The 26379-nt window shown below is 40.4% G+C and overlaps 2 protein-coding genes across 9 annotated transcripts in view; one reads left to right on the forward strand and one right to left on the reverse strand.

Moving 5' to 3' along the window:
• Positions 1 to 1480: 1480 nt before the first annotated feature.
• On the reverse strand, positions 1481 to 18588 carry INTS12 (integrator complex subunit 12). 5 transcript variants are annotated; one of them, XM_042049689.1, is made up of 8 exons: positions 18477 to 18588; positions 12284 to 12447; positions 10634 to 10675; positions 10272 to 10418; positions 9572 to 9759; positions 5691 to 5850; positions 4258 to 4410; positions 1481 to 2434 (listed from the first exon to the last, which is right to left on the reverse strand). In XM_042049689.1, exons 2-8 carry the CDS (start codon positions 12437 to 12439, stop codon positions 1856 to 1858), a joined length of 1425 nt encoding a protein of 474 aa, XP_041905623.1. In that variant the 5' UTR covers positions 12440 to 12447; positions 18477 to 18588; the 3' UTR covers positions 1481 to 1855. The 5 variants fall into 5 exon arrangements, with proteins under 5 accessions (XP_041905623.1, XP_041905624.1, XP_041905625.1 ...); XM_042049690.1 differs by lacking the exon at positions 18477 to 18588 and adding an exon at positions 17734 to 18136; XM_042049691.1 differs by lacking the exon at positions 18477 to 18588 and adding an exon at positions 15009 to 18136.
• Positions 18589 to 18625: 37 nt separating this feature from the next.
• The window catches only part of GSTCD (glutathione S-transferase C-terminal domain containing), a 55072-nt gene continuing 47318 nt past the window's right edge, over positions 18626 to 26379 (forward strand). The window contains exons 1-3 of one of the 4 annotated variants that reach the window (XM_042049694.1): positions 18626 to 18659; positions 22496 to 22927; positions 24065 to 24526. In XM_042049694.1, coding sequence (XP_041905628.1) covers positions 22517 to 22927; positions 24065 to 24526 — 873 coding nt within the window. In that variant the 5' untranslated portion in view covers positions 18626 to 18659; positions 22496 to 22516. The other 3 variants (XM_042049693.1, XM_042049696.1, XM_042049695.1) reach the window with 3 other exon arrangements.

A 26379-nucleotide genomic window follows, 5' to 3' on the forward strand; every position in this document is an offset into this window, starting at 1 on the left:
TATTCTGACTTAGTGCCTCCCACTGGTTTGTTTTCAAACTAGTACATCAAGTAATCTGCACAGCTGAGATGTAAGCTCCTGCATTCTTACAAGCAAAGCTTTATGTATGTTCAGAGGCAAGACAGAGGCAGCTAGCACCTTGAACATTCCTCTGGGAGCAGGTTTTACTACTGGAATGTACACTTCACATAGGAGGACTCAGCCATTTAAAGAATCTATCTTCACACTACATCTTAGTGTAGGCAACAGTCTTCTGATTAACACCTAGGAAGAAAATATGCCTTCTGTTTGCTAGTGGAAACTGCTTCAGTGTCTTTTCCTACCATGCTGCCATTAAAAATCCTCTGTGCTGGAAAGGAAGAAGGATGGGCTGATCAAAAAGCTGTAAAAGTTCTGGATTCCTCCTCCTCATGATGTTATTTTTACATAGCCCAGGAAGCTGCAGGCACTACAAAGATAAAACCTTTCTTTTTTTCCCCTCCATAGGAAATAATAGCTGCAAAAATACGCAAATTTTCCAGGCAGCTGAGGTAATCCTGAGTAAATGAAACTATTCCTTTGCATGTTAAAGGAACCTTAGTCTAAATCTTAATTGTAGAGCAGGGAAACGCTAGGGAAATAGCTGTCATGGATCAAGCTTTACACATACTTAAAATAAGAAAACCAGTAGCTTTCACCTGCCTGTGCCAGTCTGTGTGGTGGGTTGACCATGGACAGATGGCAGGTGCCCACCCCAGCTGCTCTGTCACTCACTCCCCTCCTCAGCTGGGTGGGAGGGACAGAAAATAAGATGGAAGGTTTGTACGCCAAGGTAAGAGGAGGGAGAGATCACTCACCAGTTACCATCATGGGTAAGACTCGGCTTTGGGAAGATTAATGTGACTTATTACCCACCAGATCAAAGTATGGTAAGGAGAAAATGAAACTGGCCATGCAAATCCAATACAGTCCAACATGTTTTCATGTTTAAAGATGCTCCCCTCATCACAGAAGAAAAGGAGGGAAATTGCCACATGCTGGTGACAGAGAGCAAGACTCCAAGTCATTTTCCAGTGCCCACCTTGAGCCACTTCTTAGCTAAACACAACCTGGAGCAGCTGGGATGAAGAGAGGGAGCACAAACTGAAGAACACCTCAGGGGCATCAGTGGAGAGCTGAAGGACCTGATACTTCTCAAATACGGAGTGGTTCTCTACATTTTAAGAAACCTTGAAGACAGTTTTGACTCTCTTCTGTTCTTTTTAGATGAAGTTTCTCACTGCATAAAACCAAAATAGGCCAATTTAGCAAACTGCCAAACCAAAAATTTCAATTTAAATACACTGTTGTTGAACAGTTAATTTTTGAAATTAAAAGAAAATATTTTTTCCCTAACAAGCTTTATAATTTGAGATCATTAACTCTGCACAATACAGACAACTCTGAACTTCTGAAGCATTTTAAATATCGGAATATGGGGCGAAAGAAAAGTGGCAATGACTTCCCAGGTTAATAATCCTTTTATTATTAACATTTAAGAATGACAGTTTCAGCAAGTTCAATTTATTAAGTATCCACACAAATGTGTGGGTTTTAATATTAAAAAATACCCAGCTTTTACGATTTCAAGTTTCAGTGCTTTGAGCTACAAAACCAGGAGCACGTAATAATGAATTCCTCTAACATATTCAATTCACAGATTTGCAAAGGCAGAAGGAATACCAGAATTATTAAAATTTGACCTCCTGCATAGCATAGGGTTTGGGCTTCCCTGATTTAACCTGTTTCAGTCCAGTACCTGGCAGATTTTCTTTAAGAAAAACACCGACGCCACTGTCTCACGGAACATAACCAACAAAAACCGCAAGCAGCCAGCCTACTTCTTGAGTTTCTTTTGAGCAGCCTTCTTCTTGACCATTTGCAGCCTTTTCATGGCGTTGAGCTGGGACTCCTGCGAGGTGGGGCCCTTCAGGGACGCTGACTGGTTGCCGCTGTCGGCCGCGGCTTTGCCGGCGCTGCCCGCGCTGGTGCCCGCGGTGCCGCTGCCGCCGTTGCTGCCGCCCTGGCTGCTGGGGCTGGGGGCGGCGCTGCTGGGGCTGGGGAGCCCCGCCTTGCTCACGTTGTCGCTGCTCACCGAGCGGCTCAGCGTCGTCTTGCCCAGGGTCAGCGGCGGGGGAGGCTTCAGCTGCACGGGGTTCGCGCTGTTGTTGGCGGAAGCTATTTTGGACCCCAGTCCTGTTTTTGAAGTCGCCAGCCCTGACAAACCCACGGGTTTCTGGTTATTTGAAGAAGCTGCAGGTTTCCCGCTGGCACTCTGTGCTGTCGATCCCAGTTTGGCAGTTGATGGGTTGGCAGAGGAGGTTTTGGCTGCAAAAGCAGCCCATCCTGTAAGGCCACTCGTCGCTGAAGAGGAAACGCTTGTACTGGCAGAGTTCCCCGAAACTGCTGCTGAGGTCTAAAATAAATAAGCATTCTTATTATAGCAGCATCTATTTGTGTAACACATCACAGCAGGAATACACTGAGCCTCTGTTTCAGTTCTTTTCCCAGGAACATCCAGTGGACAGTATTTCATCACAGGTCACCACAGTTGAAAAGTACTAACAGGAACAGGAAAGGATGCCAAGTGCAGCCAACTTTTAATCCCCCCAGGCACATAGAACAAATAATACCTTTTCTCCCCTTTCTTCCGTACACTTAGCAGGCTACCACACAGCACTGTGATCCCTCCATAAACAATTAAAGCCCAAATTTGTGAGCTATATAAAAGGTGGTGGCTTGCCTTCCTTTTTATGTTTACTGTTGCTACCTGGTGCCACTTTTTAACAAGCTGACAGATGGTCAGACAAAAACCAGACACTGAGCAATTAAGTATTGTATTTATTACAGTCTTACTGTCAAAGTAGCAGTATCGAAACTGTTTCCTTTCTTCTTGGTTCTTAGCAGCCTGTACCATAGATAGAATTTAAAAAAATTTAAAAATCACTGGACATTTTTCCTGTTGCCTCTGCCCATTCAGGTACTGCAAAAGACAAACGTCCTGCAAACATGGGTTCCCTTGCCCGCAAAGCACTGTGCTATCCACACTGAGTTCCCACACCTTAAACCTTGTAATCCCCAGGCTTCAGGTGAGGATGATACGTTGAATTAAATCAGAGTTACACCAAATGGCAGAGTCAAAATGAAAACTAAATCTCTCTATTCAAGTAATACTCCTTTTACAGTATATCCAGACTACATCTAAACAGATCCGGACTAGTGTCTGAACAGTAAACATGATGGAAGAAATCAGGCCCCAGGTCTTACAGCCTGTTTAGGCACATAAATAACTCTGCTGAGGTAAGAAAGTCAATCACTAGTGTAAGTGCTACAGCAATACCCATCCTATTATTCATGATGGTTTGTACCCAGGCAGAGCAATGGCAAACATAACTTTGAGCACATGAAAAATTGCTTTGATTTTGAGTTAAAGGTGTGTTTTCCTAAGAAAGGGTCATGCTTTATTAGACTACTCTGTTATTTATTACACTGCTTCTGGTTTACCACCTTTCACCAGCTTTTGACAATATTTTAACTTGGAGAAACAGACACATGAGGCAACACAGAATCATAGAAAAGAATCACAGAATGGTTTGGGTTGGAATGGACCTTAAAGATCATCTAGTTCCAACCCTCCTACTATGGGCATGCCACCCACTAGATCAGAATATATCTAAGAAGCTCCTGAATTAAATCTCACAGAGTCACCAACACTTTCCCTACTACGGAATCACAGAACTGTCTGGGCCACAAAAGACATTCAAGATCATCGAATCCAAGTGTAAACCCAGCACTGTAAAGGCCACTGTTACCATGAGGAGAAGCCTTCCAAGTGTCATAATACACATAAGTTACTTGACTAGAGAGAGCAAATAACACCTTTTATGCAACTCATAGAATCACAGAATGGTTCAGGTTGTGGAAAGGACTTTAAAGATCACCTAGCTCCCACCCCCCTGCCATGGGCAGGGACACCTTCCACTAGACCAGGCTGCTCAGAGACCCACCCAGCCTGGTCTTGAACACTTCCAGGGATGGGGCATCCACATGTGAAGTGAGGCTTTTTCCCCACTCTCAGTTTTCATGCACACCCACTATGCTGTGGTGCTACTCAGCCCACATGGTGTGGCAGACTATTTTCACTTATGGTTCTTGTGTGAAAAGATAGGTCTAATTGGAAAAAACCCTATTATCCATGCAGTGAAACAAACTTCCTCTGGTAAATTTAAACTACATTACCTTGACTTCTGTTCTCTTGAATGCCAGAAAAGCTGGTGGAGTCTCAGGTTTTAACTTGATTTCTGGTTTCTTGACCAACGGGTCCTTCAAAGCTGGTGCAACTGAAACCACTGCAGGAGCTGGTTTCTGAGGTGGTTTTTGTGTCTTCTGAGCCTGTGTAAGTGGTAGGGAAAAACCACCCCAAATTAGTTACAGATGACATAACATGGACTGTTTTGACTGTTAACAAAAAGCATGACCATTTTAAGATTGCAATCTAGCCTTTACAGTTTCAGGTTTAATGGTCCCTGAGAAATGAGGCAACAGGGGATGTGAAGATAGTGCTGGGTATGGTACTGGGGACAGGGTCCAGCCAAAAAAGCATCCTGAATAGAGCTTGCTATTTCAGCATGGAAAGAGTGGCAGTGTTGACACTTGGAGAACAGGAAAGCACTGGGCCTTTACAGGCATAAGACAGGTGAACTTGCAGAAGACAAGGACCTAGCCCAGCAGTACTGGGATGTAGGCTGCAAGAGCCTGCTAAGAAGTGGCAGGCAAAATGGCAGAATCCATGCCAAAACAAAAAAAGGAAAGGTCATACTGAAGGCAACTGTTTGATGGCTAAAGTGGCTACCCTGTGCAGGAACTGACCTCAAGCAAACACGCCTCTGAGTTCAAAGGCCTGATGATCATTAGAATAATCATGTATTTCAGTCAATGTTGGTACATCGTAGGCCAGGATCTTACTTTGCCTTCTTTTCTTGTTTCTTAGTAGAGCCATTTCAACAGATAACACTTGCTAAGTTACCACACAACAGTTTCAAAACACATTTTCTTCTGTATAAAAGGGAGTGATTTTAAAACACCAGAACTTAAGTCACTAATGTTGCATGCACCCAAAGGTGCTGTGTTTCTTTCTCATAATGAGATGAGTCGATTCTGGTTAGATCCTGTTCAGTCATGCAGATAAATCAAAATAAAGGCTTTTTGCTTTTTTTTTTTTAAATTTAAACTGGAATGTGCTACCCTCAGCTTATTTTTGACACTAAGAACATTTAAAACTGGATTGAAATTTGCAGTCTTGTCCTACAGAGAAAGAACCATTCATACCTAAAGCTGAGAAGAGAACTAAAACTGCAGGGCTATTAGTAAAAGCTGAGTATCACCTGAAATAAGAAAAGTTTTACCTACTGCTTGCCAAGTAGGAAATAATCCTATTTCACTCTTCTTCACTCACCTTGTGATTTTTAAAAAGCTTTAAGAAGCACATTACAGAATACTCTTTTGAGATGCTACATTAAAAACCACAGCTGCAGCAAGGGAAGTGCTGCCGAGAAAAATGGTTCTCCGACATGCTTCCTAAGCCTTGTCTAACCTGGGAAATACTCTCACACAGTAGAAACAGCCTGCCATATTGGAATAGTGCTCACACGAGACAAAAAACTGACTCCTACCATTCTCTTCATCTGCCTGGTACAGCGGGCACAATACCAGACAAGTCGAGGATCATTCACTTCCTTGTCTGTCACCTGAGGTTTATGGCAATCCTGGTGGTAGAGATTATGGCACTCCTGACACTCCACTAGCTGATTCACAAAAGTAACTGTCATTTGCCTGCAGAGCAAATAGTTAAGAACAGATTATGGGAGAAAGCACTTAGAGGATTATCCAATTGTTGAAAATTTTGCAAGGCTTAAGATAAAAAAATAAAAATATTTTTGCTTTCACATATATTTTCTACCTGTGGCAAGTTAAATGTATTCCTTTTCTTCCTGTATCAGTTCATCCTAACTAATATTTTAGAAATTTGGTATTTTTTAAAGGTAATTTATTTTAAGAAATTTGAAGACTTCCATTCTAGTAAACATGTGTATATGACAGTCTTGATTTCCCTGTTTGATTTTTAGATTAGAAATGTAAGTCTTGCCCGCTTTGCTTCACCTGGGCATTTTATGGATACATCGCAGTATGCCAATTTTGACTTCCTCATTATATTAGCATATGAAGGCCTAGTCTCCATTTGGGTAATTTTGTTGTCAGCTGCAGAGCAATACAGTTCAAGAACAAATAATTTCTCAATGACAAGCCCGTAGGAGTGCTTTCTGCTGCAGGATTTAAAAGCATCATCACCCAAGCTCTACGCTACTTTGGAGATGTTTTATTAGCCATCCCTTTGGTCCCTACCACACATAAACAGACACGTGGAATTCGAGATAATACCAGAATCATGGAGAGATGGAATAGAAAGGATTAATTGTGCAGTCCTGCCTTGAAGCAAATATGCAAGCTGGTGATGAGGGCTTCGTTCTGCGTGGGCCTTGCTGAAAGTAATCACGCTGTATAAATGACACATTAGTGATATATACATGGCTGGGAGCCTGCCTGTGAATTACCCAAATACCATTTTCCTAACGATTCCTTCTTTCAGATGACAAATCAAGCTATTTAATTGCTAAGCTGCTTTTGCTCATATCCCCGAGGAGCAGGTACCCAGGTAACCATGGAAACTCTATTTGTAGATACATGGGGAAAGGTAATCCCTCATTTCTTTGTATAACAGAAAAACAAAGTCTGAAGGTATTGTCCATATAAGTACCAGAACATTTTCGAAGAAAGAAAACAGGCTACTTAAAAACAGAGGGAGAAACCTTTCTGAAATTCTAGGGTCCATTATTTTACATGCAGGATATTTAAAAGACTTTTTGTTTGGTTTTTATTCCTAAATAAGCTGGATCAGAACAAATGGTCTCACAGAGGGAGACTCAGCCTATTTTAAAATTACAAAAACCAATTCCAGACTGATTAAAAACCCATGAACTCTTCACGCTCAGAAACAAGTTAAACTACTTACTTCTAAATTATAAGATAACTAAGAAACAAACCTAATGATTTTTTACCTTCAAAAAGCAAACAAACAAACAAGAATTCATGGAAAATTAGGTTGTTATTTCCAAATCAGCCTTCTAAAAATATTTTTTAGGAGGAAAACTTCACTATCATCTACAAACTGCATGTAGTATTTCCTCTTTGTACAACTGAGGAGCCAGTGAGGAGTCACCATAACAGGTGAGTTGTCCTGTTTTTCCAAGGCCTACAGGTAGTGGAGAGGAAGAAGTTATTTTAATACTCCCTCCCTCCTTATGCTTTAGCATAAAAGAACAACTAACTTGATATAAAAGAACAAGAAGAGAAACACCACAGGCATCAACATTAATTACTCCTAATCACTATGAAAATACATTTGACACTTGGCAAATCTTGAAACATTTCATGCCTCTGCTTTAGTTTTTACATCTATAAAAAGGAATAGTTAATATTCAAATGCACTTTTTTGCATTTGTGAACCCACAGCTGGGTTCTTGCTAGCTTGTCTTCTTAAGCAATATAAACATAAACTCTTGCTATGAACTCCACCTACTCTGCAATTTGACATGTTTCCATTCCCAACTGGTTGAATAATTGATTGAGTTACTAAAAGATGTAATTTCAAAAATGTACAGGGATGTTATTATTTTGGCTCAAGATGATTACCCCAAAAAAGGCGCACATTTTGAAAGCAAGCAATAAATAGCGGAATACTGTCTGACCAATGTGCTGAATTCAGAACTTTAAAGCACAAGTCCTCTGAAAAACATCCAGTCCAGCATGAGCTGGAGATGGGGAACCATGTGACACCAGTTTCAGCAGGTTCCACGTAAAATGAAAACAATCCTGAGTGTTGGGGTGACTGTTGCCACTCTCTCTCTAATGAGTTGTTTCTTCCCCAGTGGTGCTTCTACCTCTGTCTGGCATCAGAGATATTTTACTTAGCCAGGGTAGATACATCTTTTGCAAGAACACTCCAGTTGGTGACCATGAACAGATAGAAGCCATGCCTTCAGCAATCAGGTGAAACAGCTAATGGAACCATGTATCTGGCCTGTCTTGGCTACACTGGGCACAGGAGTTGCATTTCCTTTCTTTAGTTTCTTTACTTTGCAGGCATTTCTCATGATGCCTGTGTTTTTCTTTTCCAGGGAAGACAGAGAATTAATCATCCACAGCAGGTCAAGACTGACTAAGCAAAACTTCATTATCCCCTCCCGCCAAATAAGGCAATACCTTACTATTTTTAGTAGCATTTTAACATATCACTGAATGGGGCTTTGCCTCTTTTAGGAGAGAGCAAAAATGGAATTTGCAGGAAAACCTATAAAGTTCAGGTATTTATATACTTCTTCCTCTTTCAGTGTCTATTATAAGAAACTAAATATTTGAGCTAATACATGGGAATAACGTGAAATCCCATCAGTCCCCAACTGGTCACCAGTATAATCAGCTGTAACTACAGAAATTTATCCTCCATGCACTGGCAACACCTCCCTATCTGCACAACAGGAATGACCATGGAAATGATGGAAGAACAGAGTTATAAAGCACCGTTTCCCAACAGACTCAAGCTGAGCTAAAATACATACTGCAGCTAAAAGGCCTGCCCTACCTTCTTCTCTGCCCTGGCTCTACAGTCCTGCATCCACAGATGTGCCAGCATAAGCATTTACTCTTACTGAGCTGACTGAAACCCAAACCTACTGAAAAACCCACAAGGAGAGCTGATCCAGGGGCTGATTCAGCTGATCACAAACTGTAGTGGCAATACATGCCCCTAAATAGTCCAGGGAAGGAGGTACAATTGCGAGAGCCAAACTGTTCCTTTTGGCAGCAGTGGGGGCCTAACAAGGATATAAATTATCTGTGAAACCAAATCCTGATGTGAGTGATTTGATCCTAGGGTAGTTATTCAAAAGTATTTTATACATCTGTTAGCACTAAATGTACTGCTAGTACCATGTTACTGAAATCCAGTTTTAGAGCCCTTACTGAAATGTAAAAACCTGTCTTCACTGCAAGAGCTATTTACTGAAAAAACATGGCTATGTGTAAACTAATGTCAAATGATTAGGAAAAGAAGAGCAACGCATACAGATCTCATACTAATGCCACTTAAAAGTGCTTTCAGGTGAGAACTGATTTTTTAAAAATGCTTATCACTAACCATTAGTATTTTAACTTGTTTTCCAATAATTAAAAACTGGTATGTGGCATGATAGGTTTTGCATCATATCTAGTGTTATTTTTCACTTGCCCTTTCCTGCAGAAGAAAAGCTGGTTCACGCTCTAAAGGTTCCAGTTTCAAGAAACCATTCCTATTCATGAAGGAGGCTTCAATCTATTATCAGTTTTGGATATGTGCTTAAGTGATTTCTGGAGTAAAAACTACGAGAAACATTAACTCAGTGGTACACAATTAAAAAAGTTAACTACACCTAGCTGCAATGAAGCAATGTTGACTTACCTGCAAACAACACAGGCTAATCCCATCTCCATAGCAAAGTCATCAGCACTGGTTTCCTCAAAGCTAGATAAATCAGGCATGGATAAATCCTTGCTCGTCTGAACTGTAATAGGAGAGGAACGAGCTTCTTGCTTCTCTACCCTGGGCTTCTTTGGTGCATCAGCTCCTTCAGCAGGATCCCCTTTTGTCTATTAAACACACGCACACAAAGAATGTGAAAATGCAAAAAGCTAACAAGTTATTAATGAGTTAAAATGGAACAGTTAGATTAGCAGTAAAAGAAGGGGTACTTTACACAGCACGTTTTCTTTAATTACATATTTTCTTCAAAATATTTATGAACTAGAAGCTCAAGTCCACTTTTTGTACTTCGCCTCAAAATCCTTGAAAAAGCTTTAGGAATACCACATTTCAGCTTACCACATTTTCGTAATCTCTTATGAGATAATCTCTTATGATTCAAAACACTGAATGGTTTGGAAGAAACCCCTTAAGTCCAACCTCCCCACAATGAGCAGGGAAAACAATCACAGAAAAATTACAGGAAGACATTTGTTAGATTGCCTAAAGGGCAACATGACTGGCTAATGTAGCTCACAGGCTAGGCACCACGAGATGAGCTAAAAAGGGGAGCTTTTGTCTAAAACATCTTTTAACTTTACTAATCAAGTTACTTCATTAGAGAACAAAAATTACTTACTTTATCTGCAGATCTCTTTTCTGTTTCTTTTTTCACCTTTTCTGATGTAGTGGGCTTGCCATTGTTGTTGCCAGAAGGCAAACTGGATGAAGCTTTAGGCTCTTGCTTAATAGGTTTGGTAACAGATACTTTTGGTTGCTCTACTTCCTAAAAACAGAAACAAAAATTGAAGCCAAACTCTGCAATTGAGTTCCTACCTAATTTGCAATTAGTGAGATAACAGGACAGGCAAACAATACGCATACAACACGGATCATCTACATACACACTTTTTAAAAAAGCATTTCTTAAAATATTTTCACATCACAACGAATTAGTGTTTAAGTTGCAGACAATTAGTAAAATCTCCCCTTACCACTCACCTTTCTAAGGAAAAGGTGCTCCTTTTCCAAAGACAGATCCTCCTTGGAACATTAATTAAAAAGGAGACATTTCTGCATTTAAAACTCATGGAGAGAATGAACACGAATTTTCAGATAGTTCTGAGGACAAAATTCAATGTAAGCTAAAAACATAAGCTGACATCTGATGAAACCAGACATCGATACTTCATTCCTTCATGGAGAGAAATATTGACCTCCTTTTGATCTCAGTCCATATTCATCTATCAGATTAATAAATTTAGATCTCAACAGAAATCAATGCTTCTCATTAATGACACATTAGTGTCAGCAATGGAAAATATCCAAGAGAGTCTGTAAATGAGTGAGCAATCACACTGATGGGCATGAGCAAGGTACCCCCTCCCAGCTGGTAAGACGGGAGTACTTCTCTGCTGTATACTGGGACAGATCCTAAGGCCTGAGCTTCAGCCCTCCAAAGGTTGTTGATTTGACTGTAGTAATCCTGTGCTCCCTACTCTGTTCTTGGATTTCATGGTCACCCACAAATTAACCCTGCAGCCTGCAAATGCAAGGAAATGAATGATTGTATTTTTTTTTTTTTTCATTTCTGACCTTTGCAGTCCTGCTGATATTGGAGATATACTGACGAGAGGAGAATGAAAGATTTCTCCCTCTGGCCTGAGCCTCAGTTTCACCTGAGGGCAGGTGACTGACTGCCAGCCAAGCTGTTATTAGAACTGGCTTCCCAAACCTCTTTGCACTGTTATTCTGCTTCCTGCTTCCCCTTTAAACCACACATCGCTTCTTTGAGCTCTGACACAAGAGGGCACCTGGGAGTTTTGAAACCTGTGTTAGGTTTCAGGGAGTTAACAAGATGAACAGAAAGGAGTTAGACCACACAGTAAAGCAGGATGTATGCTGAGCAGTCCTAGTGCCTTTTAGTTATTTGGAATGACATAGAAATGAAATATTACAAATGTGTCAGCACACAGACCATCATTAGAACACAGCAGGCTGACTTATGGGCATCCTAGGGGAGAACAAGACCTCGTTATCCATATGGCAGTACACAGCAGCATGAGGATGTCCTCACTTGGCTATTTCCATACACTCATCTCAGATTCAAATATTCTCTCTAGCAGGTGTTCAGTGATTTTCAGTAGATGAAAAATAATGTTTGTCCATTGGATAACAATGGTTTCATCCTGCAAATAATTTATGCTTTGAACCATTTGGTGTTTTTCTCATATGACTTCATCAACAGAATTTCACGGAAAGAGCTTTATAGGTAATTAGCTTATTTTGTTTCTTATTTACCTGTAGCAAAGCTAATCTATATTTTAAAGACCTTTTAGCTCTGAAACGTAGCTGCAGAAATCTGTACGTTTGGGTGCACCTTACACAGCATGTCTGACACAACGCTGAATCTCTCTTTTGAGTCTGCGTGTATCAACAAGGTAAAGAGATTTTTTTCCCATTAACTTCCATTAATTGAATGGATTACGTTGTATGAAAAGGGGAATGATGAATATGAACACTTCATAATTACTTTTTCTTTTCCCTCAACTTCTGATTCTCTTTAAACTTTTCAGCTATGAAAGGGGAAGCAGGAATAGCAGGACCTTTATTAAGGCACACAAAAAGGACCCAGCTCTCCAACACCAGTACCTTCTGAGAGGGACGATAGCTTGAGTCAGTTCCTCTGGCCAACGACTCATCAAGAAGTGCTTTCAGCTTTTCAGCAGAATCCTTACTCTTTGAGTGCAAAAAACCCAGGGCTTTCAGAAAAATGGGATCCAGCTCCAAGTTCACTGTAGCAGCCATAGTTGAGTCTTCAACGTGGGTTAAAAGAAAAGAAAAACAATTCATATGGAGCATAATTCAAACAGCATGTGGCTAATAGAAGATTTCTTTTCTTTTTAAAATGAAATTATATTATACCACAGCAAGGATTATATGTGAATCAATTATCATTAGAAGATGACTGTGAACTTCAGTGCTGCAGAACTTTGAATATCACTGGACATCTGAAATGTCAAATTCATACTTTGTCATATATGATATTCAGAAACTAAACTCATCATACTTATGTAAATAAAAAAAAAGTCATATTCTTGGTATTTTATACATAAAATATACTGAAAAGTATGCAAAATAAATATTAACTTCAAGAAAAGCCATTACCACTCTTTTCCTTAACACTTTTTGCACATACAGTGATTGCTAAGTCATTGCTCAATTAAGAGTAACCAGGAAAAATCTGCCTGTAGAAAAATTAACTTTTGAAACTTCTGAAAAGAACAGCTCATTGTAGCATAAAAGGTAAAAACAGCTAGTGTGTTATTTTATATACATAAAATACCCAAAAAATACATTTTTAAATTTAGCTGAAGCAGTAAAAAAATTTGTAACTCAGATTGTGACTTATCCACATCCTCATGACACAGTCTAAGTTTAATGTCAGATAATGAGTATCCAGAGCTGCGAGATGCCACAGTGTCCATGTAAATGGAGGAAAAGGTTATGATGACTTTAAAAAAATGTTTGCCCCATAGCAATAAATTCCTGCAGTCTGGAGCATTCTGTATTTCCTTAAAAAAATTCTAAGGAACTGCATTTACATCAGAAATTGTACCTACAAAGATAGATAGCTAACTTAAATCAGTAAATAACAAGTAATAATTAAAGAAATAACATGGGAAGTTTCCTGATCTTTTCCAAAAATGTATGAGAAGCGTTATTGTTAATAATCCCTTTAAATCTCATTTAAAACACATCAGGATGTTTGTGGGTTTGGGGTATTTTCTACAACAATCTAGAAGACATTCCTGAAAAGCCTTTCATCAGTTCTGCTCCAAAGCACTGCCTGGACAGCTTTTTCAGCTGAAGCTTCCAAGGTTTTGTCTGATGAATTCCTTTTGATATCCATGGCAGTGAACTTTTACCTCTCTGGCCAAAACACCAGCAGTGGCAGGCTGCTCCCTCAACACTTGCCTAGAAGTCCCCAGGAACCTTTATCTCCTGCTGAGCTTTCACGAGACACCAGAGAATCACTTGACTGAGATCATCAAGGAGTTCAACATACAGAACTTCATAGGGATTTTATCAATGGACCCAGCAGAGAGTTAAGAAACCTCTTCAAGAGCCTCTCCTCTCTTCCTTAATCTTTGCTACTTGACAAATCATTTTCTGGTGGGCACAGAACTTCTGCTAGGAAGTGCTATACACCAGCTACTCTGTATCACTGATCAAGCACAGACTGCAGTGCAAGCCCCATCGAGGCAATTCGGTCTCTCTCTGATGACTACAAAAAGTGAATTCACAGAGCACAGAAAGCACATACCCTCTTTTTTTTATGCATCTACCTCTGATATATGTTCAGGCTGCTCTTGAGATCTGTGGGTAGGTTATGTCCCACATTTCTTTGTTCTGTGAACATGCCTTCCAAGAGTCAGTACCCCATACTCTTAAACTAGGACTCTGCTAAACCCTCTGTTGAATGAAAATGGTAGAATTCAAACACTAATTCCAGAAATTTCGCAGAACTCCCTGTTAAAAAAAAAAAAAATCCTTTAAGTTCTTCTCTGAGGGAGAGAGGAATTCTACTAGGAATATATACTTGTGTACATGAGAAACAGGCAGCCTCAACAGCCATTCTCTAATATTTAGAGAACAAGTGTAAATGTAATTCAATTTTCATCTCTCTGAAGGTAACACTCCCCAGATTTGTTTCTACCTCTAGCTTTTTAAAGACATATATTGAAAGGAACTGTTAAAACCCACATTTCAAAAGGATCCTCCATATTTACTCTTTTATTTGCAATGCAATTGCAGCAATTCTTTCTCTGTTCTTGAGGGTAACTATAATGTCACAGGCTACTATAGTTACAACTAACATATCACAAGAAATTTCTCACTGGAAGAGAGGAAGCTGGGCTTAGTAAACAGTTCAAGTATAGGCACATATTTTCAAATTAAAAATAATCTATTTGTGACTTGCTGAAGAGAAGTATATTCAATGGAAAGATGAACACATCAATAACTGTCCTAAAAATAGCATCATCTGAAAAAGCAAATTGATAATTATGCTCTCTTTATGGGACCATAATAACACAGCTGTCAAACAGGCTAATACCAATAACTGTCCTGATCCAAAAGGCAAATTATTGCTTCTGGTAGTGGCCCTTCCCAGATGTTTACAGATCAAACAGTTTTTAAGTATCAAACAGTGGTTTGACACTTCTAAACCTAAGATCCAATTTCATTCATTCATGTTTTCATTCACAAACTCCTCCTCTGGCAGTCAAGTCAGCACACAACAATGTGATAGCCTTGAGACAAGGACAGCAGAGCGTTTTAATGATGATGCCACAGGCTATTCTGCAAGACAGACCTTGACTTTCTTCTTGAAGTGGAATCTTTGTACAGGAAATAATTTAAATGCTGTTTAGGAAAAGAGTGAGCATGACACTCTCCTTTCTGTAGCAGTTTGATAATGCAGCTGTGAGATCAGAGGGCTGTGTTAAAACCCTTGAACCCTGAGCAGAACTGGTTTTGCACAAAGCAAGCACACCCTCTTGCAACCCAGCATTCACCCATCAGCCTAAACCCAAAAGCACCTTCCTCAATTTAGTTCTCTGTTACCTCCCAAGGTGGACTATCCTAAGTAGTTTAAATCCCTGGGGAAACATGGATGTTAATCAGGGGGTTGTTATTCTTAAAACGTCCTAGAAGTCTTGGATTCTTTCACTTCTTGAGTATACTATTGTCTTCTGCCAAATACAATCAACCTTAACTGTGCTCTCTACAGAATACGTGGTCTTCCAATTTAAGACTTATCAGATTTATAGGGTGTAGGAGCCCTCTTCTTTTTTTCATTCATTTGCCATCTACTATTTCACATGCCTGCCCATGTATTATCTTATTCATCATAACTTGCAGCTAAGTGGATCTACTTCCATTACATTTCCATATATCGTCATATTTTCATCCACCTGCTTCTGAACTCCTATTCCTATTATTTTCTGAGGCATGTGTACTACTAAAGATATTTTTCAAAGGAAATATAGCTATATTTACACTGCAATACTATTATCAAACCCATTCTTTTATAGACTCATTAATATTTTTACTTTTTACTGCCACTAATGATTAAAAGGCCTTTCACTGACATTTCCTTTTCAGCTACCTTCAAGATCTGTAACAGTTGCCTTAAAACCCAGTCACATGAACCAATAGCTTATAATTCCTTCCAGCACACTCACTGCACTGTTTTTCACTTACCACCATAAAACCAATTCACTTTTCCCCTGTCCCTTTGGATCCTTCTGTTCCTCAGAATCTACCCTCTTCCAGACTATATCTATTAACAGTGACAGTGGCAGATTTTGCTTATTTGCCAATAATGCCTCTTCCAGGTCACTTTCAGATCTAATGAAAGTCTTAAAAAAGTAGATCAAGGAAAATCTTAAAAGCAGGAAAGAATGAACTTCAATTTTCAGTTTTTGCTTTAGTATCTTAATCAGCATTTCATTTATGACAGCATAAGTTCTCTGTTACTTTCCACAAGGGACATTTCAAAACTCACATACTTCAGTAGTCTGGATAACTGTATTAATCACAACAATTGTATCAATCAGTTCTAATTTCTTTGCCATCTTCTACAAAGAATCTTCTAAGACACATGTAAGATCTCCTGCTATGGAGTTACTAGTACTGGCATCCTTAATTTTACATTCTATTCTACAACATATTTTATAATGTACTTTTAAATTAGTATTCCAATCAGTATCACTGTAATCAGTTTATCCAAAAATTTTAAGATTACACTACTGTCCTGTATTCGCTGTTTTCTCCACAGAAACAGTGAATTATTTGAGTCACAGAATGATTTCTTGTGGAAGGGACCCCACAGAGCCATCCTGTGCAACCTCCTATTGAATGCAAAGTCAACGGTGAATTCAGACCAGCTTGCCCAGGACTTTTCCAGTTGGATCCTGAAAATCTCCAAAGACAGGAATGCAAAAATCCTTCTGGGCAACCTGTCCCAATGCCTCACTGTCCTCATTTCCTTGCTTTGAGATGGAGGTTCTAGCTTGTGGTGTCTTTCATTCTCCCACTGGGCATCTGAGTATGAAGACTGGCTCTATCTTTCCAATAATATCCTCAGGTAAATTAAAGATTCCATTATATCCCCCTAAGCCCTCTGCAGATGGTATCCAACACTCCATCTTCAGATCTAGCTATTTTGTCACAGAGGACAAGCCAATTGATCAGGCATGATTTATCCTTGGTAGACCTGGCTTTTCCCAGTCTCCATCTGTTCCTTCTTATGCTACAAATGGCTTCCTCCATGATACTTCCATAGAAGGAAGGAATGAGGCTGACCAGTCTGTAGCTCTTGCTTGTCCTTCTTGCCCTTTTTGAAGATTGCCTTTCTCCAATCTTTGGGATCTCCCCTGCTCTCACGGCCTTTAAAAGATGACAGAAAGCAGCTTTGTGAAGACCCTGTAAGCTGCTGGCACCCTTGAATGCAGTCCACCTGGGCCCATGGACTTATCAGGGAAGCAATCCTGCTACAATCCTCTTCCACAGCTTGTAGTTCCCTCTCTCCTTGAACTCTGCCTTGTGGCAAAAGGCCTTGGAGACCTTACAGATCAAGTCCGTGGCAAGGAAGACATCAACTGTTTGACCCTCATCTGTGTCTGCTGTCACTGACACACTTGTTCCACTCAGTGGCAGCGCCGTATTTTCCTTGTGACTCCTTTTCCTGATAAATGGCATGATTCTTGTGGGTGCCTTTCAACTCAGGACATTCTGTGATAACTGTACCTGCACAACTGAGATTTGCTAAGCCCTGCTACCTCTGAGCTTCAATATTCTGCAGAAAATGGACCTGAAGATGCTGTTTCAACACGTCACTGCTCATTGGTCCAAGCCACTGGTAAATTGTGTACACCTCCACTACTGCTTTCACCTTTCCCTTATTCAATATCTACTGAAACTTATCAAGTGTACAAATTCCTGGGTATCATCCTCCTGCTAATTTCTCAGGGAGAGAAGCAAACTTTAGTTAAACCCGAATTTCCGAAATAGTTACACCAAAGCAACGACATGACCTTCTGCAACCTATTTGCTGCAAACTTCTCCCTGGGATTTCTTTCCAAGAACGAAGGACAGGCCTCTCATCTGAAAGCAACCCTTTAAAATGCTTAAAATAATAAAACACCACCCCCTACACCATTACTGCCCCGCACGGACTTCCCCAGGGCCGCGGCTCGGGCGTGCCCGTGTGCCCAGGAGGGCCCGTCCCTTGGCACCATCGTGTCCCACAGGGACAGCGCGGCCGCCGCTCCGCCCGGGCCCTACCGGCATCGCAGGAGACCCAAAGCTCGAGGCGGGGTCCGAGGGTAAGAGCCGCCAAGTGTGCCTGAGGGCTCCCCTCTTCCTCCCTCCTGCCGAACACCCTATTACTCCCACCCACACTTACTGTCCTTTTCCAAGTCCTTTTTTCTCGTCCCAAACCCCCTCTTCCTCCCGCCTCTCAAACTCATTTTTTCTCTTCCCCAGACCCCTCTCCCCCTTCCCAATCTCCGTCTTCCAAACCCCCTTTGCCTCCTCCTATATCCCTCTTCTTCCCCTCCTCCCAAACCCCTCTTCCCCTCCCAACCCCCCAATTCCCTCTTTCTGTTACCAAACCCCCTCTTCCCTCTCTCAACTCCCCTCTTCCTCCCTCCTACCAATCGCCCTCTCCCTTCCCTCTTCCAACCCCAAATCCCCTCTTCCCTCTCCAAAACCCCAAATCTCCTCCTCCCGAGCCTCCCTCTTCCAGGCCCCGCAGAGCCGCCCGCTGCTGTCTCACCGGAGACGAGAAGGGGGAGGGGGAGGCGGAGGCGGGCGCACCGACGGGTCCGCCACCACCGCAGTCCCCCCGCGCCGCGCGAGCCGCGGGCGGCAGTTCCGGGCGGTGCGTGCGGGCCGGGGCGGGGCCCGGCGGGGCGCGCGCAGGAAGGGGCGGAGCCGGGGCGGAAGCGGCCGGGCCGGGGTAAGGAAAAGGAGCGGGATAAAGGGAAGCTGGCGGCGCTGGAGCTCCGGCGCTGCTTTGGCAGCGCTGCCGGGGCGCCGGGAGGAGCTGGGAGCAGAGGCTTTGGGGAGCGGGTCTGGGAGGGAGTTCTGACTCGACGGGGTCACTCGCTGTAGTAGCCGAACTCAGGTGTGTGCTGCTGTCCTGAGTCCCGCGTCTGGCCCCCGTATCCCGGGTCTGGCCCCCGTATCCCGGGTCTGGCCCCCGTATCCCGGGTCTGGCCCCCGTATCCCGGGTCTGGCCCTCGTATCCCGGGTCTGGCCCTCATGGCCCGCCCGCGTCTGGCTCTCCAGAGCCATCCACAATTTCCACTTTATTTGCGGCTTCGCCTGAAACTCGGGTCCGAAGCTCTTGTGTGCTTCCCGCAGGGCTCCCTGAGGGTGTAGGGGTGGCCCTGAACTCATCCAGCAAATGGATTGCCTGGATAGAAATGTAACTCCAGCCTCTCAAGTTATGTGCCTTAAAGCACAAATATTACTTTGCACTACGTTAAATATTTGCTACGTTTTTAAATGGCATTGTATTAAACATTTTTCTAATGTTAACGCGTCTGCTTAACAGAAGTTCTGTTTTACCGTGTAGTAATCAACAAATGAATGAGATCTTTTTCAGGGACTAAAAGGAAGAGGATGTTTATGTACTTATTTATTTGTCTTTAATTTTTATGGGAAACACTTGTTTTTAAAGCAGCGATTTTCTTTATTACGTTGTTAACAGGGCAGCTGAATGAAACTAATTTAACTGTTGTTTAGTGCACGCTGAAAGAAAAGAGAAAATGGTAAAAACAGCACAGCTAATGAAAGTTAGGCTTACGTAATGTTTATGATTTTTAAGTAGGTGTCTTTTATCCCAAAGATAGGCAACATTATTTGTCTTTGTCTTTTAAGTTACGGTACAAATCCTGCATTGATCGTTGCTTCTCATTTTCCCTCTTTCAAACAGTGGCTACCATAAGTATGGCCAATAGAATAAAAATCTGTCTCTTCCCACAGAATTTACAGTCTAATTGGAGAAAAAAGTGCTGCGAATAAGTACTGTGAGCAAATGGTGCAATGTCTTACTAGGTTTGGTTAGTTCTGTATTGCACCTTTCATTTTATTGTGTATGTTACGGTCTGCTTTTGCCTTAGTAAGCTGCCAAGGGGTTAATAAACACATTTAATGGGTGGGTAGTAGTTATGTGAAAATACTGAAGTGAGAGTGGGCAACCAGGTAGGCTGTTAAGTCTTTGAATTGAAAATCTGTGCATAAATCCACAAGGAATATAGACTCTGCAGAGCCAAAACAGTGCAAAAAAGTGCCTGTCGTGGAAACAAAAAATGTAAGAAGCGACTTTATAATGTCAGTGCTTAGAGACAAGATGTTGGGAGGAATTCTCTGAAGTAAATGTGGGAGAGGGGTGGGGTGTGGCAGTGTAAGGGTGTACAGCTCAGTTGAGTGATGATTTAAAAAGGCCTTATCTTCTCACAGGAAACAATGAGGAAACACAGGTAAAGTCACTTGTAGACAGAACTCCTGGATGGATTAATTTAGTTTCTCTTCTTTGAGACACTTGAGAATACAGTTAGCCTGATTGTAGTTTTCATTGTCATAAACTGACCTTAAAAAAACCCCAAAATCTCACAACCAACCAAGCAGCAAAGCCCTTAAGGAAAAATGTCCAATTTTTTGGCTTGGTCTAGGACAGACTTCCAGTGTGACACTAAACAAAAATTTCTCTTTCTGCTTTTGCTTTTTCACATGTGTAAAAGGAACGCAGGAAACTTCCACCTTGCAAGGCTCTTTGAGAGGAAAGTCTGTGAGATGTTCAGTTACTGGTGTAGTGGAGGGACATAGAAATTTTTGCAATAACTTAAAATTCAAATAAATCCAGACTGAATGCTTTGATGGTCTAATGACCCATATAACAAGTTGCAGTCATTACAGAAGCCCATTCTGTTAAAATTACTTCTAAGAAGTTTTTAAAAATAATTTGTAAGAACAGGTGATTAAAAGTTGTAAACTAGAGAATAATGTACTTTGGAAATAGAAACCTCATCAGAATTTATGAAAATATTTAGGAGGCTCGTACAGCATGATAATGATCAAAATAGCTGATCGTGTCCGGGAAGGTCAACCAGAAGAAAAAATTCAGTGGTGAAATGATTGTTAAGGTCAATGTGTATGTCTGAGTGGCCAGGAGAAGATGGACATGTGAGTTCTTTGAGTTCCCGTGGAAAACAAAAATAATAACCCAAATGCATATAAGGGTACTGTTTAACGTTGGAAGAGGTACTGTAGCCGAGAACAGGAGTTCAAATGCTAGTAACTATGGATGTGACCATGGTAAGAGTAGCTCTTCTTGATTTACCTCTTTGGCAGAGCCTTCGCTATATGACTTCTACCACAGAGTTGTACTTAAGATATTGAGTCTGTCTCAACTTCCATGCTGTCAAGATTTACCCAAATAAAGTATCTTCTGGTAGAGTAGGTATTGCATTGTGTATTGTCCTGTTTTTTGTGTGGCAGTGTATTAATTAAAGAAAAGCCACATTATAAGCCACTGATCTTGTTATTTAATGGTTTAAAAATATTTCACTGTAACAGATGTTAGTGTGTTCTTAATGTCAGGTGGACTTAATTTTATTCTTCCACTGCCTCTTTTAGGGCAATTGATTTGGTAGGCCGTATAAAGTAGTAAGCATGATATACATGTCTACATGGAAAAAAATAAATTGAATAATCAAGATGTATCAAATGAAAACTTTTTTTTAAAAAGTACTTGCATCGTGTTCATGTAATTGTGCAAAGACCTTATTAATGTAGACGGTTATGTGAAAGACTGATGCTGTTCCAGTGACACTCGTGCTTTATATATATGGATATAAAACCCCATTCTGGGCTTTCTTAGCGACACTTAAATCTCTTGTCCTCACTGCGCTCCAGCTGTGGTCCGTGACGCTTGTTGTAAGAGGGCCATCTAGTGTCTAAAGCTTTTCAGTGCCAGCTGTCATCTGTGAGGTAATGGGCAATTCTGCTGAGTGATGGAGCAGAAAAATGACTGCGTCAGTGCCTTATGTTAAACTCCTATGGAATATTATAGTAGGAAAAATGTAGCTTTCAACCCACTATAAGGAAAATTATTTTGAGTTTTTAGTATACTGAGAAGACGTTAATCTCAGCTCTGGTACTGTTGAATTCTACTGGTTTATAGTAGTTGTGTGTTTGAGGTGTTCATGTAGTAGCATGAGATGAATGTTTATTTGCTTATGTGTCCTTCAGTTATTATCTCACTCAACCCTAGATTAATTTTTTTATACCAAAACCAATATTTTTTCCCGTGGCCAAAATACCTGCTATAAATGCCTTTTGGCAGTTACAGAAAGACAGATGTTTGTATTAGGGAACTGACTCTTGCAGATGTGTGCTCAGGAACTTGTTGTTTTCAGTAATGCATGGTTAATGTTATGGGAGATTTTGGTGTTGAAAAAATCAAAAAAGCCTTGCTCTAAAATGTGTACACACTTAAAATTTGAAAATGAAACGTTTTCTTTAGGTTTTGTTTGATGTCAGAAATACGCTAAAATGTTTAAAAAAAAGTAAGATCATTTTCCTATCCATGATCTATCTGTATGTGAACAGGCAGCGTAGATGTGGAACCATCCTTTTCTGTCAAAAAAGGGCCTGCCAATTATTCAGGCAGGATGTCTTCTTATGTTAAAATCAGTTGTAGCAGATAGTGGAAGAAGCGGTGATATAATTTTTTTTTTTTAAATTCTGTATTCTTTTATGAATATTGTACTCTGATTTCCATTTCAGGAACTTCATCTCAGGAAGAAGATGAAAGATAGTGTCGCTGAAGAACATTTATATTTGGCTTTTTCTCATCAGTGCAGAGATAGTATCTTTCCTCTTCATACATCTATCTCACTGTTTTTGCTATCCTACTGTGACTGCAAATTATTTAAAGTTTTTTTAGTGCCGACTGGCGAAGATGTGGGTGATCAGTGTGTGACAAAAAACCTCGCTGGCGATCTTGAGGTCCATTTAATCTCCAGGTGTCAGCTTCCAGTGGTTGTGCAGAGCTGCAGTTTACCTGCTGTTGTCGCGAAAGATGACAAATTCTGCCGAGCTGGGCTTTCTGTGGTCTTAAGACATATAATACAGAAAACATTCGAGGCAGATCCATCTAAAAAGGATGTTTTGGAACTCTTGGGCTTTAAGAAGACCTGCTTAAAAGCCTGTGCTGAAGTGAGTGTGTCTCTCTCTTAGATACATTAATAGGTTTTTAATAAGCATTGAATGCTCTGAAGTAGACTCTTAATATTGATGTCAAGTAAATTCTTTTAGTAAAAAACTTAATTTGCTTAGAAAATGCAATTTCCTCTATGGAGAAGTACCTGTATTTTGGCACAAAGATGAAAAATAATTATTTTTGAAGATACCACTTTTTAGCAGCACAAAAAGAACCTTGATGCTAAAAAAATAGGTCGGATCTTTGTTTCATGTCTAGCAGTATAAATGAGTTATAGAGTAAACTTAGAAGTACCTAATTTCTTGTTAATTTTGATTTCAAGAGCACCATATATTGTTAGCCTTCACTGTCAAGGTGCACTGCTGGCTTTTGTTTAGCTTATCCTCACCAGGTTGTCCAGTGCCTTTTCAGCTACCTGGCCAGGTGGTCAGTCCCTAGCTTGTACCATTCCAGGGGATAAGTCCCTCCTAGGTGTGGAATATTCTACTGAGTTCTATCAGTTCCTCTCAGCCCATTCCCTAGTCTGTGCAGGAGTTTGTTGGGAATTTGTTGTCTGCTCTGCTCAATTCCCTGTCATCCTTGATGGGAGTATATTCCATCTCCCCTCTCCAGGTAAAGATGATGAAATGGGATAGGCCTCAGGATAGACCCTTAAAGATTTCCACTTCTAACTGGCCTTCAGGTAGAGTGTGAACCATTAACCAACACTACCTTTTGAGTTGAGATGTCAGCCCATTTATCACATAGCAGTTTACTCATCTGGCAGCTCATCCATCTAGACTTGCCTTCCTCACTCCTCTCAGGATGTTGATCTCCACCCTGTCATGATTGCTATTTCCATGGTTGCCATTGATTACTGTGCCTTCAACCCAGTTCACAGCTTTGCTTCTTACGAAGCAGCCAGCCTAATTTTATGTCAATAATAAGGAAATAAAAATACGCTATGCTGGATAACTGTTCATTCTGTTATATAAAGTTTATCTTCCTAACTCTGCTGTTGCAGAAGTAATACAGAAATATCTGCATTTCTAAGATTAACAAAGAATGTATTTAAAGCTGAAGTGGACCAAAAGTAACCCTGGATTTTGTTTCTCTTTCTGTAGAGACATTGATTATGTAAATTTATTTGACAGGTTAGCCAGTGGACCAGACTCTGTGAGATCAGCATACCTCTTGCTGTTGAAAGATTTTTGACAGCCTCTCCTCAGCACTGCCAGGCAATTCCTCCTGACATTTTACTGTTAGAAAGGAAGCTTGGAGAACCTGTCCGCGTACATAATGATGACAAAATTCGAAGGCAAAAACTTCAACAACAGAAGGGAGGTGCCAAGGCTGCAGTGCCTGTGCTTGGTAAAGAAGCAACAGAGGAATCAAAACCAGGGGAAGTCCATGAACATCCACCCTCAAGTTTGGAACTGAATGTAGCTTTCTCTAAACTACTTGCCCAGGAAGCACCAGATGCAATCAACAGGGAGGCCCCTCACATCAGGAGAGCAAAAACCTCTGACCTTCCACTCTTGGACCATGTTTTTGCAGAAGGGCTTTATTTTACTGTGGCAGATCTAGTGCTTTTGCCGTGCATCCACCAGTTCTTGGTAAGATGACAGACTCTGAAAATATTAACTAGTGTACATGTATGTTTTTTAAGAACCTAAAAGTTGTAAAAGATGTTAATTTGAAACATATTGTGGTGCTTACAATGTGACCTTAACCTGAAATCGAAGACTTGTCTCGTTTTTGTACAAACACAAAAATCAGGGATTGGTGAGATCACTAAAGTTACTTCTAAATACATGGCATATCAATGGTTATGTTAACTTTTAAAATATTATACTGAAATATTTTGGTACCAATTTGCCCAGAAAATAATAATTTTAAAATACTAGTACAGGTGACCTGAGCTCAACTTAAAAAACTAGTTATACAGTGGGAAAAACATCTGTGGCAAGACTGTGCAAGAGTCTTGCTCAGCACAATCTTTGTACTTCGTTTTATGACAATATATGCACAGGAAAGATTTAAGGAAATGACAACTATGTCTTTATTTCCCATTACAGTGAAATGATACGAGTTTGCCTCCTACCAGTATTCCTGCAGTTACTCTATGAGATTTATGCCTAAGCTGGTGTCTGTTTCAGGAACATTTGCATTTTGATTTTGCAAGTTGGTTTGCCAAATTTCCCTTATGGTATTTGAAAACAAATGGAATTCCTGGAGAAGATGCTGTTAGGCAGATTGAGAATAACAGTCTCTAGAATCAAGATAATGACTATTGAATATTAATAATGTGGCAAATGTCCACTTTATAACTTCTTTAACCAAGATCATCATCCTCAATGGATTTCTTTATGATGATAGCAATATGCTGCCTTTGAATTAAGACGATGAGTTATTTTTCAGAAATGCTTCTTAATTCAGATCTGCTTTGTTTGTTTTGCAAATTACATAATTGGAGGTGAACAGCAACTTCTGTATGGATGATACTAAACAAAAATATTAAGACAGAATGCTTTCTTACTATTTAAAAAATGTTAATGTATCTCAGTCTTTGTTTTTCCAAGGCCTTTTTAAATAAGAGCTTAACTTTTTAGAGTAATGTTTGGTTTACTGGTGCCAGGCATGAGAAGATATTTGCATCAGATGCTTAATTGATTTCAGCAATGTAGGTGAAGTAGTTCTGGGGAGGTCCTGTGAGTAGCTGAGAATGCTGTATTTATTGACTTTTTGTGTTACCCTTGAGCCCTGGTGTTCTTATGAACTAGGTATTTTACAGTACAGTTGTGTTAGCTCACACCAAGGATTGCCCTAAAAACCTGGCTTTCGGTTCAATTTTTACCTAATTTACAAGAGCTCTGGGATGATGTTTGTTTATTTCTGTTCCCTGGGGAATGATCATTTTCTAAGCAATTATACCTTGATGCCTACAGTTATCATCAAAATTGTAAAACTTGCATCTGAAAGCTTTTTGCAGGCAGTGAGTTGAAACTGCTCTTGTTGATGGAAGTGCCAGAGTTTAATTCTGTATTAAAGTGTTATTTGTCACTTGTATAACTGGTCTTCCTGGATTGTGTTTAAAAAAATCACTGTAGTTGCAGTTCCACTTTGAATTAAGGGTGTGAATAATAATGAAGTTTTCAGTGAGTATGTGTCTGGAAAATACCATCCCATAAATATGAGGAGACCTGACTAGCTGATTGTAATTATAATTACCAAAAGTAGGATAATGAAGCTGAAGGGTTGTTTTTCATTACCTCATTTCATTGCTGTTATCATTCTGAGGTTACCTTTGTTTCACTTTCTATTAGTTGTAACTGTTGAAAATTAATAGAAGTATAACAAAGGCTCAGTTCCTCATCTGGGAGAAGCCACTATTCACTTTTTAAAATACAATTTAGAACACTTGTTATCAAGTGTAACAGTGCCTCTTAGAATTGCTTTCCAAAAGAAT

This window comes from Corvus kubaryi, unplaced genomic scaffold (assembly GCF_017639235.1).
Source record: "Corvus kubaryi isolate FWS band 111438036 unplaced genomic scaffold, C.kubaryi_AGA036_p1.0 71, whole genome shotgun sequence".
NCBI classification, from domain to species: Eukaryota; Metazoa; Chordata; class Aves; order Passeriformes; family Corvidae; genus Corvus; species Corvus kubaryi.

Bases quoted from the DNA above. Each gene is read 5' to 3' on its own strand.
- INTS12 (XM_042049687.1), bottom strand. From the start codon at position 12,493: ATGCTCCATATGAATTGTTTTTCTTTTCTTTTAACCCACGTTGAAGAC. The intron at 10,419-10,633 runs GTGAGTGGTAAG...TTCTGTTTTTAG, and splicing joins AGCACCTTTTCCTTAGAAAG to GAAGTAGAGCAACCAAAAGT. The intron at 2,435-4,257 runs GTAATGTAGTTT...TATTTATTTTAG, and splicing joins TCAAGAGAACAGAAGTCAAG to ACCTCAGCAGCAGTTTCGGG.